Raw genomic sequence first — 12,992 nt, 5'->3', positions numbered from 1 at the left:
TAGAAACATCGCCAAAGGCAAGGGAAGCAAGGGCAAAAATGAACTATTGGGACTTCATCAAGATAAAAAGCTTTTGCAAAGCAAAGGAAACAGTCAACAAAACCAAAAGACAACCGACAGAATGGGAGAAGATATTTGCAAATGACATATCAGATAAGGGGCTAGTATCCAAAATCTATAAAGAACTTATCAAACTCAACACCCAAAGAACAAATGATCCAATCAAGAAATGGGCAGAAGACATGAACAGACATTTTTCCAAAGAAGACATCCAAATGGCCAACAAACACATGAAAAAGTGCTCAATATCGCTGGGCATCAGGGAAATCCAAATCAAAACCTCAATGAGATACCACCTCACACCAGTCAGAATGGCTAAAATTAACAAGTCAGGAAACGACAGATGTTGGCGGGGATGCGGAGAAAGGGGAACCCTCCTACACTGTTGGTGGGAATGCAAGCTGGTGCAGCCACTCTGGAAAACAGTATGGAGGTTCCTCAAAAAGTTGAAAATAGAGCTACCATATGATCCAGCAATTGCACTACCGGGTATTTACCCCAAAGATACAAAAGTAGGGATCCGAAAGGGTACGTGCACCCCGATGTTTATAGCAGCAATGTCCACAATAGCCAAACTGTGGAAAGAGCCAAGATGTCCATCGACAGATGAATGGATAAAGAAGAGGTGGTATATATATACAGTGGAATATTATGCAGCCATCAAAAGGAATGAGATCTTGCCATTTGCAATGACGTGGATGGAACTGGAGGATATTATGCTGAGTGAAATAAGTCAAACAGAGAAAGACATGTATCATATGATCTCACTGATATGAGGAATTCTTAATTGCAGGAAACAAACTGAGGGTCGCTGGAGTGGGGGGTGGGGTGGGAAGGATGGGGTGACTAGGTGATAGACACTGGGGAGGGTATGTGCTCTGGTAAGCGCTGTGAATTGTGCAAGACTGTTGAATCTCAGATCTGTACCTCTGAAACAAATAATGCAATATATGTTAAGAAAAATAAAGAAGAAGAAGAAGGTAGCGGGAGGGGAAGAATGAAGTGAGGGAAATCGGAGGGGTAGACAAACCATGAGAGACGATGGACTCTGAAAAACAAACTGAGGGTTCTAGAGGGGAGGGGGGTGGGAGGATGGGTTAGCCTGGTGGTGGGTATTGAGGAGGGCACATTCTGCATGGAGCACTGGGTGTGATGCACAAACAATGAATCATGGAACACTTCATCTAAAACTAATGATGTAATGTATGGGGATTAACATAAGAATAAAAAAAATAAATCTAAAAAAAAATAAAAAAAAAAAGAGAGAAAGAAAATGTGAGCCAAGGATGATGTATCTAGACAAACTGACTTTCAAGTCAAGCCACAAACTATTGTCAACATCCAAAATTCAGAAACTTATTTCTTTGAAGCACTTTCTGAGGAAGTTAGTAGAGAATGAACTTCAGGTAGTCAAAATGACGGAGATGCGGACATAATGCCTGGTAGAAAATTTAAGATTTAATGATAGTTAGAAGAGAGACTATGTAGTATGTATAGTACAGATACTATACAATGTAAATAGAATAGCTCTATGAAAAATGGAAGTGGAATAAGAAGCACATGTGAAGAACAGAATAAGCACACCATTTGCTTTATAGTATTAACTGGGATGAAAAGGACAACCCTGCAAATCAGATACCTGAGAAGAGGGTACAGAGGGGATAAAGAACATTATATGAAGATATTTTTATCTTATGCAGCCACCAAAAAAAATGAAATCTTGCCATTTGCAATGATGTGGATGGAACTAGAGGGTATTATGCTAAGCGAAATAAGTCAATCAGAGAAAGACAAGTGTCATATGATGTCACTGATATGTGGAATTTGAGAAACAAGACAGAGGATCATAGGGGAAAGGAGGGAAAAATGAAACAATACAAAACCAGAAAGGGAGACAAACCATAAGAGACTCTTAATCTCAGGTAACAAACTGAAGGTTGCTGGAGTGGAGGGGAATGGGAAGGATGGGGTGGCTGGATGAGGGACATTGGGGAGGGTATGTGCTATGGTGAGCGCTGTGAATTGTGTAAGACTGATGAATCACAGACCTGTACCTCTGAAACAAGTAATACATTATATGTCCAAAAAAAAGCTATTTATATCATTGGAACACAATTGCAAACCTCAAGTACAAGGGGAAAAAAAGGACTTTAAAAAGCAGAAACACATCGAAACCAAACCAAAGACCACAAGGTGAAAAATAATTCTTACAGTATACTGTATATTAAATATAGTATGTCATATGCAACTTTTTTGCCACATAGTTTAGAGAAGAACACAACAATATATAAAAATAAAATGAAAAGGCAGTAAAAGTTAAACCATATTTTTTTAAATATTTAAATATGGGGAAGAGAAAGAATAATACAGAGAGTACAAGAATGGATGCTCAGCTTCTTGGACTATACATTGTTCTGTAGCTTTAAATTCTGGAATTATTTAAATATTTTAAATGAGTATAAACTAAAATTAAATTTTAAATGAATCATTCCTAAAAATAGAAAACAAACCTAAAGTAAGTCAAAAGACAAAATTACAATTATTTTTCTATTTCACCAAGTGGGTTTCTTTTATATCTGCTAACAACTCAAGATGTGGACTTGGGGTTTATAAAAATAACATTTAATATTTGGGCTCCAAATAAACAGACATGGTTCTCGACTTTTTCCTCCACATCTAACAAACACAAGAAAACAAATCTTAAATTAAATGAGTCAACTCAGGGAAATGTTACTCACTATCTTTTCTTTTTCATTTCTCTAGGAAAATAAAGGAAAGTCTGGAGTGCTTCCCTGTTAAGTTAAATAACTTGATCCATACACTTGCACAAATGACAGCCATAAGTCCTGCTAAATCTACTTCACAGACTTTTCCCCATGAATCCTGTATGCTGAACGCAACCAGGTCAATTCAAAGAGCGACAATTTTAGGGTTCAGCAAGAAAACTAGTAATGTAAGTCAACACCGTCATTTTGACTTAAATATCATTTGACTTCATCGCAGACTTCCCTTCACTATGCTACACATCCTTCCTTACATCATGATATTTTTTTACTATGCAAATGAAAAATCAGTTACAGTTTGAGCAGAAGTGCCATTAAAAGAGAATGTTCTAAGGAGAAATCGTAACAACCAGAGCTATTAGTAGAGAACCATCAAAGAGAACAGTTCGTGGTAGACTATAAATCAAGAGCTAATTAAAGTGTCCACATGAAAAAAAGAGCAGAAATTAGGCAGTCTGTTCCCAGCACATAAGATTATGATACTTTTATATACTGTGTTTATAGGTAATTTTGCCTTTACAAATTGCATCTTTTAGCTCTTGCGATGACTTTTTGCAGAAAGGTTCTTGTTTTGTTTAGCTCACATGAAACCAGATTTTAAAATGTATCACAGGTTGATAATGCCACCTTCTGATTTTTGTCTATTTATTTTCTGCAGCTGTATCTAATCCGGGTGACACACAGTAACAATGAATCAAGCCTGACAGAAAAATCATTTGACCAGTTTTCAAAACTTCACAGCCAACTTCAGAAGCAGTTTGCATCATTGACTCTCCCAGAGTAAGGCACTGTCCTCCCCAGGGTTTTGCCTGCAGTACTTGTCCTTGAACATAAGGAAAAATTATGGTTATGGTATTTTCTATTTGTGAGCAACACAGCATTCTGACTCCAATGCCATTGAACCTATCCCAGCAGAGTCTGTATTGCTTCCAGAGTAAAGAAACTTTGTTTCATAAAACAGAACAAGGTTCGCAATTTCTCAGTTTGCTTCTAGCCATTGATTTTGTAGACAGAAAAATTCAGAAGCAATTTCATTTTCCATCAGTTATCAGGAAAATTGTTTTATTTGCCTGTTTTTAAGTTTAATCTTTTTAGTTTTTTCTAGAAAAAATGAAATTGAAATTGAAAATGCAGAACTAAATTGGATATATCTATTCTTTCAACAAATAACTGCAGTAAAAAGCTCTGATATGTGTATTTCTTGTACCAGAAAACAATTCATTAATATCATTTAGTATATAAGTAAAATTTAGTAATATCAACTTACTTTCATTGTGAATTATTAACTTTGACTTGGATTATCTAAATTTAATTTGTTGTTATGTTCATTGTCAAACAATTATGAAAACCATTGCTTTTGTTCAGGTTATAATTTAAAAAATACTAAACATAAACACATTAAGAATATAACTGAAAATTACTTCTCTTCAGACAAACCTTCTAAAATACATCACTTAGAACTAACCAAATTTAGGTCATAGACTTCAGTGTATACCAAAGGAGTATCTTGACTTTAAGAAGATGAACTTGCCAGAGGTTATATTGGCACTTAGGGTAAATCAAATGTTATTTTATCTATATTGACATTTTTGTTAAGTAAATGGTCCTTTAACAATATGAATGTCCATATCTGACCTGACATACTTTTTACATGTGGATTTTTATCAAGCTTTCAGGATTTAGTCACTTTCCAAAACATAACTCTAAGCAAAGTTATCAATGGATGGAGAGACACTGTGCAATATTGAAGAGTGAAGTACTTCATGTTTGTGAAAAACTGCTTGCAGATGTCACAGAAATTTTGAAATGCAGATGCTTTAAGCATCAGGAGGTGAACAAATTAGAGTAAGAGTATGTTCAAGAGACTGAAAGGAAAGGAATGTCATTATGGAAACTTAAAAGCAGCACCAGCTTCAAGAATTACCAAAAAAACATCTGATAGAATAGCAGAAAAGGAGGAGCTAGCAAAAAAAAAAAAAAAAAGCAAAGTTTGACTGCAAATATCAAATTCAACATCAGTGTTGCCACTGTACTCTACTAATTAATGATTTAAAATATGTTAGTCATTGTTAAGTGGCTGCCCTTTTTGGTTTCAAAAACTTCTCTGCTTTACACTTTTATCTGTGCACTACATATTAGGACAACTTGTAAAACCTTAAAAGTGTTAGTAATCTCTCTCCATATGCCTCTTCTCAATTTTCAGCTTTAGTTAGGATTATGCCTTGCTCAACACCACTGCCTGATATTTAGATTGATTTTAAAACCATTCCAACAATGTGTATGTGTGTGCATATGTGTGGTGTTTTGGGGGGGGCATATATTTCCTGTATGCCCTTGACAATATTTGTATGCTGACAATCCCAAGGGAGCTAAGGGAGCTAAGGCTTCCAGTGATGCATATAAATGAAGGATGAATGCAAGATTTCCTCTGACTCCTAAATCTACTAAGAGAAGCCCTACAAGAATTATGTAAACCTGCTCTAGAGATTATGATCAGAAAGTTAGAGTCATCAAGAATAAAATTTAGATTAGTTGTAGTGCAAATAGTGGTCTTCAAAGGGGGCTATTTATACCTCTAGGTACCTTCCAAAGATACAAGGATACACAGGCATGGAAATCTTCTGTAAAATTAATGGTCTTCTTTAAAATTAACCTGCTTAAGAAGGGTTGACTTCCTTTCCCTCTTCTACTTTCAACATTGCTCTTCTCCCAACCATCCAGAATCTTATTTTGGTACATTGCCCCAGAGAGGAAAAAATCTCTGAGAATGAAATAAAAGGCAAACCAAAACATTGGTTCAATACAAATATTGAAAAAAGGAATTATTCTAATAATCAGATATAAAATCTGTTTGCAAGTCAAGTGTTTCCTAATATTTGGCTTGAACAAAATGGAGGGAGGACATGATGTCATTGTCAGATAAAAGATCATAAAAAATCATTTTCAAAAAATGATTGCTATATTATATGTGGCATATAACTCAAAAGCATTTCAACAATTGAATGACATTACTATGACTAAATTTTTCAATTCTCTTGTACTTAATTATATACAAGGCTTTTAGTACATACCTCTGTAAAAACAACAACAAAGGAATAGAATTGATGTTGAACTCCATTTTCTTTTAGCAATAAGGAAAATTCATCTACAGATATACAAATTAATATTTAAAACCTGCTCAATCCATTTATCAAATGCATTTCTGGTTTGGTTAATTGCATATGGTACTAAATGTTGTAATAATTAAATCTGAATGAAAAATTTTAATACTTTATGCCTTAGAACTGCAGGAGAACTTTTTAAAAATAAAATGTCAATTATTTAAATACACAAATATTATTTTGGACTTCCTTAACATTTCCAACAAGAAGCAGTGAATAGGATGGCCTGCAGTTGATACCTACATACTTCTGTGCTTGCTGACAGTCTTTCACTATCCCTCATGCCCATTACCCCAGGGAAATATCTATACCAAAGAAGCAGAAGTGTGAAGGAGGAAGCAGCAAGACTGCAGTCAGAGAAACCTGCTAGATAGTTCTGAAAAAGATATATTTAGCCAGCAAAATATGTTACCAATGCTAACCATTAACAAGTCATTCCACTAAGTAATTGGTCTTAATCACATCTAACCCATCAAGATGAATTATCAGATAGTGCAGGGGAAATTCTGCAAGTTAGACTCTTGAGGAAAGTGATACTCTATTCTAAAAGACTAAGACCAGATGGAAACATATGTTACTTGGTAAAATGTTTAATTTAGTTAGTGTAGAAATATTTCTAGCGAACCCAAAAGAAACAATACAATCTGACCTTTTTCAAAAATTATGAATCATTAACTTAAGAAAGTACTTATTAAGTCTCCATATATATTTAAAGGACAAAATGTGTGGTCTTCTATAAACACAGCAAGAAAGAACATATATATTAATATGTTAAATTAAACTAAATTAGTATTAATATTAATAAAGTTAAAATAGCACAAATGACCACAACCATGTTAATGAAACCCTCAGGATTAATAATGTGTTCCATTTTTTAAAAATATTTTCATTGGCCCTTCAACCTGATGCTATAAGTTCATGAATAACCTAAGATGCAAATTTTCAAACTAATGAAGATACACTTTTTTTTTTTAAACAGATTTCCTCATTGGTGGCACTTACCTTTTACAAATTCAGACCACAAAAGATTCAAAGACCTAAATCATTACATGGAACAGATATTAAATGGATCATATGAAGTTGCAAATGTATGTTACAATTTACTTTTATATTTTTATGAAAATATCCACTATTTTATGTATTATTACTAGAAATCTTGTTACATACTTGATGATAACATTCTTGTACTCCTTTATGCATTCAACAAATGTGCATGCCCAATATGTGTAAAATTCCTGAACAGGAAACTGGAACAGTAAAAAAAGGTATAGCACCTTGACCTCAAATAACAAAATAATATGTATTAGTGGACTATCAGGGCTAGGAAATGCCCTAGTATTTTAGAGAATTAAGAATTATTTCTGACTGTGATAGTGAAAAGGATTCAGGGAGAAGAGAGCATCTGATTTGAATCTTTAACACCAGGTAGGATTTTTTTTAATGTATTATTTGTTTCAGGGGTACAGGTCTGTGATTCATCAGTCTTTTATAATACCCAGTGCTCATTACAACACATACCTCCCCGATGTCCATCACCCAGTTACCCCATCCCTCTACCCTCTCCCTCCTCCCCCCCCCCACAACCCTCAGTTTGTTTCCTAAGATTAAGAGTCTCTTATGGTTTTTCTCCTTCAGAGGTTTCATCTTCTCATTTTTTCCTCTCTTCCCCTATGATCTTTTGCCTTGTCTCTTAAATTCCGCATATGAGTGAGATCATAGTGTTTTAAAAAGAGTTGGCCTAGGGAAGTATTTCAAATAGAACGAAACAATATAGGAAAGGTCATAAGTGAAAGAAGAAGGAGGAGGAAGAGGAGGGGGGATATCATTAGATTCTATTGCTCCTGTGATAAATTATGACAAATTTGGCAGTTTAAAACAGCACAGGTCTATTTTCTTTCAGTTCTGAAAGTTAGAATTCTGAAAAAGGGCCTTAAGGGACCAAACTCAAGGCATTGGTAGACTGGATCTTTTGGGAGATAGAGGGGAAAAAACTCATTTCCTTGCCTTTTCAGTGTCTAGAGATTTCCTGCATCCCTTGGCTTGTGCCCTTTACAGCAACTGCACACCCTGACCTCTGCTTCTGTCATCACATCTCTCTCGGACTCTTAGTCGGACTCTCCTTGTGTTTACACTGGGCCCACCTGAATAATCCAGGATAATCTCACCATTTCAAGATTCTTAATTTAATTTTATCTGCAAAGCCCCTTTTGCCACGTAAGGTAATACACATTCACAGGTCCTGGGGATTAGAATGCAAACATCTTTGGAGGGCCATTATTCTATCACAGAAATACATGAAGAAGTGCAAGAACACAATTCAGTTGGATCTCAACATTCTTGTGAGGTATCTGTGAAAGGAACATTAAAACCAGTAAGGAGGTCAGGGCCAGGTTGTCAAGAGCTAAAGCTAAGCCTTAGAGGGTAGTGAGAACCTAAAAACAATAAAAAGAATAACAAATATGAGAAGAATATTCTCCCAGATATATTGACCTTGTTCTCAACAACCTCTTATCCCAGATCCTGGCTCTCCTTACTGGACTGGAACTACATTCTTTTCAATTTTTAGCTTTTTAAATTGTATAACATGTATCCAGAAAAGTCTACAAAAGATTTGGTAGAAGTGACACTGCATGGCTTTCAAGTTAGGGTAGAAAAGGCCGTGCAGCTTCTGCCAATTCCTCTCCATGTATTCCCTATGGAAACCTTCAGCTTCCGTATAAGAAACTGAGCTCCCCTGAGTCTGCCAGGTGGTAGAGAGATGCCCAGGGAACACTGCTCTGCCGGTGCCCAGCTGAGGTTCCAGCCAGCAGCTAGCATCAACGTCACAGTATTTTGAGTGGATGACTTTAGTTAGCTCCAATCACCAAATGACTGTTTATTAGAGACCTCAAGCCAGAACACCATAGATGAGCTCAGCCAAACCCCAGAATTGAGAGACAATGACAAAATGATTGTTTGTTTAAACCAGCAATGCAGGGATAGACCACATCTAAGGTACATGGATTTTCATTGTTATACAGCATTCCGTTACATGAATATATTGCAATTTGTAGATTCCTCTCTACATAGACATTTGGAATCTTTCCAAGTTGGGGTTATTACAAATAATGGTGTTATGAACATTCTTTTACTTGTATGTCTCTTCATGCACTCGCATTGGTCATTCACCTAGGAACAGAATTTCTGGATTTTAGGATATGATTATCTTCAACAATAGAGGCTCCTGCTTGCAATGAATAAGTGTTGCCATTTCCCACAACCTTATCTATACCTGGTATTGCCAGTCTTTCTAATTTTAGCCATTCTGGTGAGTGTGCATCTCATTGCATTTTAGTCTGTATTTTCCTAACTACAAATGAGATGGAACACCTTTTCATATGGTTGGTCATTTGGATATCCTCTTCAGTGAAGTGCCAGTTTATGTCTCTTGCCCTTTTTCTATTAAATTATATGACATTCTTTTACTGATTATAGTATTTTTCATACATTGTGGATAGAAGTCCTTTGTTAAGTAAATACATTGTAATGATTTTCTTTCACTCTGTGTTTTGTCCCCTTGTTCTTTTTATTATGTCTTCTGATAAACAGAAACTCTTCATTTTAATATAGTAAAATGTATTGATATTTTCTTATATGATTAAAACATGCCCTACCTCCATGTCATAAAGAGAGTTTCCTATATTATCTTCTAGAAGCTTTGTTGTTTTACCTTTCACATTTAAACCTACAATCTGTCTAGAGTGGACTTTAGTGCATGGTGTGAAATAAAAGTCATCTTATTTTTTTTTTCCATGTAGATTTTGAATTGTTCCAATATATTTAAAAGACTTTCCTTTTCTTGTTATTTGCTGTGCCACCTTTGTGATAATTTAAATATCCATCCATGTATGTGTCTACTTCAGGCTCTATGTTCTATGCCACTGTGATCTCTTTGTCTACCCTTGTGCCAACAGTCTTAATTACTGTAGCTTTATAATAAGTCTTGAAATCTAGCAGAGTAAGTTCTCCTATTTTATCCTTATTCTTAAACAGTATTTTGGACTTCTGCATTTCCATGTAAATTTTTCTTTTTTTTTTTAAGATTTTATTTATTTGAGAGAAAGAGAGAGAGAATGAGCTGGTGGTGGGGGAGAGCAATGGGAGATAGAGAGAGAAGCAGACTCCTTGCTGAGCAGGGGGTCTGATGTAAGGCTCCATTTCAGGGCCCAGAGATCATGACCTGAGCCAAAGGCAGATGCTTAACCGACTGAGCCTCCCAGGCACCCCAAAATTTTAAATTTCTCTTGTCAATTCCATGCAAAAGCCAACTGGATTTTAGTTGAAAATGCATCTTAATATCTTACAATCCATTATCATGTACCTATTTAAATTTTTAAAAAAATTTTTTCTCAATAATAGCTTATTCTTATATGCATAGAGATCTTAAAAATACTTTATTTTACTTGATACCTTATTGTACCTTTTTAAAATTCCGTTTTGTTCTTTTTTACCAGTATATAGATACAACTGATTTTGTATATTGACAGTTTTCTCAACAACCTTACTAAATTCACTTCTAATTCTAACAACTTATTTGTATTTTTTTAATATTCTCCTTAACATCATATTGTCTGCAAATAACAGGAGTTTTTTCTTTCCAATATTTATATTTTATATTTCTTTTTCTGGCTCTTTTGTACTCTGTAGGGCCTCCAAGTGGTGATGGCAGATATGCTTATGTTATTTCTGGATTCAGGGAAGAACTGTCTAAAGTTCCTCATTAAGTATACAGGTTTTGTAGGTACCCTTTAATATTTTAAGAAAGTTTCCTTACGGTGTAAAAAAAAAACTGACAATAAAGAAAATTGAATTTATCGGGCGCCTGGGTGGCTCAGTTGGTTAAGCGACTGCCTTCAGCTCAGGTCATGATCCTGGAGTCCTGGGATCGAGTCCCGCATAGGGCTTCCTGCTCAGCAGGGAGTCTGCTTCTCCCTCTGACCCTCTTCCCTCTCCTGCTGTCTCTTATTCCCTCTCTCAAATAAATAAATAAAACCTTTAAAAAAAAAAAAAAAGAAAATTGAATTTATCAAATTTTTTTTCTGAATCTATTGGGCTGATCAATGATCACCCATAATAAATGGTTTTTCTCCTTTATTCTGTGAGTGTGGTGAATTGCACTGATAAATTTTCTGATTTTAAACAAATTTGCATTACTAAGATAAATTCTACCTGGTCACAATATATTATTCTTTTTATGTGTTGCTGGATTTGATTTAACATTTTCTTTAGCATTTGTTTTCAGCTTTGTTTATGACAAAGATATTCTATCTTATAATGTCTTACCAGGTTAGAATGGAGAATATTCTGGCCTCATAATATTAGTTGCAAAGACTTCTTGCTTTTCTTCTTTTCTCTGGATGAGTTTGCATAAAATTGGTTTTATTTCTTTAATTTGGAAAGCCATGTAGGTCCGGAGATTCAATTTATTTAAGAGTTACAGGACAATTCACATTTTCTATTTCTTCCTGGGTCTAAGTTCTAGTTCTCTAGGAATTTGTGCTTATTTATTGGCATAAAATTATTCAGAGCATCTTCTCCCAATCTTTTTAACACCTATAGGATCTGAAAAGATGTCTGCTCTTCTATTCCTTACATATGTCATTTTCTAGTCAGTCTTGCCAGAGGATTATGAATTTTACCAATCTTTGCAAATGAAATGTGGGATTTATTGACTCTTTCTATTATATTATTTTTCTATTTCATTTATGTCTGATCTTTATTATTTCCTTTCTTCTGCTTCCTTTGGTTATAATTTGCTGTTCTATTTATTACATTCTCAGATAGTTACTTGTTTATTTTCAACCTGTCCTCACTTACATATTTAAAATTCTAAATCCCCCCTCCTAATCAAGATTTAATTGCACCCCACAAGTTTTTACATACAATATTGTATCTTCTTTATCATTCTCCTAAAATACTTATAAATGTTTACTATGATGTTTCCTGTGACCATGGATTAAGTCTATTTAACCCAGTTGAATTTTTTTATGTTATACTAATAATATATATCCCATAAACCTAATAAGTTCTATGTTGTTTTATACAATCAATATCTATTTAATATTACCCACATATCTCATTTCCATTATTATAACTCTTGACTTTATATCGGATGCTGCTTTCCCTCTACCTGAAGAATACCATTTATTATTTCCTTTAATATGAATTTGCTGCTAGAAAAATTTCTAAATTTGTATTTGTCTGAAAAGTTTTTATTTGTCTTCATTCTCAGAGGATATTTTAGCTGACTATAGTATCTGGATAACAATGATTTTATTTTAAAATCTTTAAAGCTATTAGTTCATTGTCTTTTAGCTTCCACTGATTCTGTGTAAAACCCACCTATTGTATTTGTTGCCTCTTTGAAACTATTTTTTCTTTATTTATCTGCTTTTAATATTTCTCTTTTTACTGTTAGTTTTCACAGTTTTATTTTAATTGCTCAGATATAAGTTTGTTTCTACTTATCATGCCTTTTAGCACTTCCTGAATTTGTTCCCTGATGTCTTTCATCAGTTTTGGAAAGTTCTGTCATTATTGTTTCAAATATTGTTAATATTTTTTCCTCTCCTTTTTTTTCTGAAGCTATAATAACATATAAGCTAACCCTTCTCGCTGTATCCTCCGTGTGTCATGCCTCTAGTCCTGTATTTTTTATCCTTTTGTTCTCCATAACTTATTCTCAATAGTTTTTTCTGACTTACCTTCTGAGTTATTTATTCTCTACTTATCTATGTTTAGTATACTGTTAAATCCATCCTTTGAGCTCTTAATTTCAGTTATTATATTTTTCAGTCTTAGAATTCCCTTTTTTTCAGTTTCTCGTTCTTTGCTGAAAATCTGTCCATTTTAATAAGCATAGTTTTTTTTTAAGATCTTTTTATTTATTTATTTGTGAGAGAGAGAGCGAATGAGCAGGGGGAGGGGCAGAGGGAGAGAGAGAGAGGGA

The 12,992-nt window shown here is 34.4% G+C and overlaps 1 protein-coding gene across 2 annotated transcripts in view; it reads left to right on the top strand.

The window, feature by feature from the left end:
• The window catches only part of PIK3C2G (phosphatidylinositol-4-phosphate 3-kinase catalytic subunit type 2 gamma), a 345,844-nt gene that overhangs the window by 269,890 nt on the left and 62,962 nt on the right, over nucleotides 1-12,992 (top strand). For both annotated transcript variants that reach the window (XM_045869235.2, XM_045869225.2), the window contains 3 exons: nucleotides 2,824-3,013; nucleotides 3,502-3,623; nucleotides 6,984-7,092. In XM_045869235.2, the coding sequence (XP_045725191.1) occupies nucleotides 2,824-3,013; nucleotides 3,502-3,623; nucleotides 6,984-7,092 (421 nt within the window). The remainder of the gene's footprint in view (nucleotides 1-2,823; nucleotides 3,014-3,501; nucleotides 3,624-6,983; nucleotides 7,093-12,992) is intronic.

The sequence above is a fragment of the Mirounga angustirostris genome, unplaced genomic scaffold (assembly GCF_029215605.1).
Source record: "Mirounga angustirostris isolate CCGP_5_RB_7025 unplaced genomic scaffold, mMirAng1.0.hap1 SCAF_5, whole genome shotgun sequence".
Taxonomy (NCBI): Eukaryota; Metazoa; Chordata; class Mammalia; order Carnivora; family Phocidae; genus Mirounga; species Mirounga angustirostris.
This window is presented reverse-complemented; position numbering and strand designations above follow the sequence as displayed.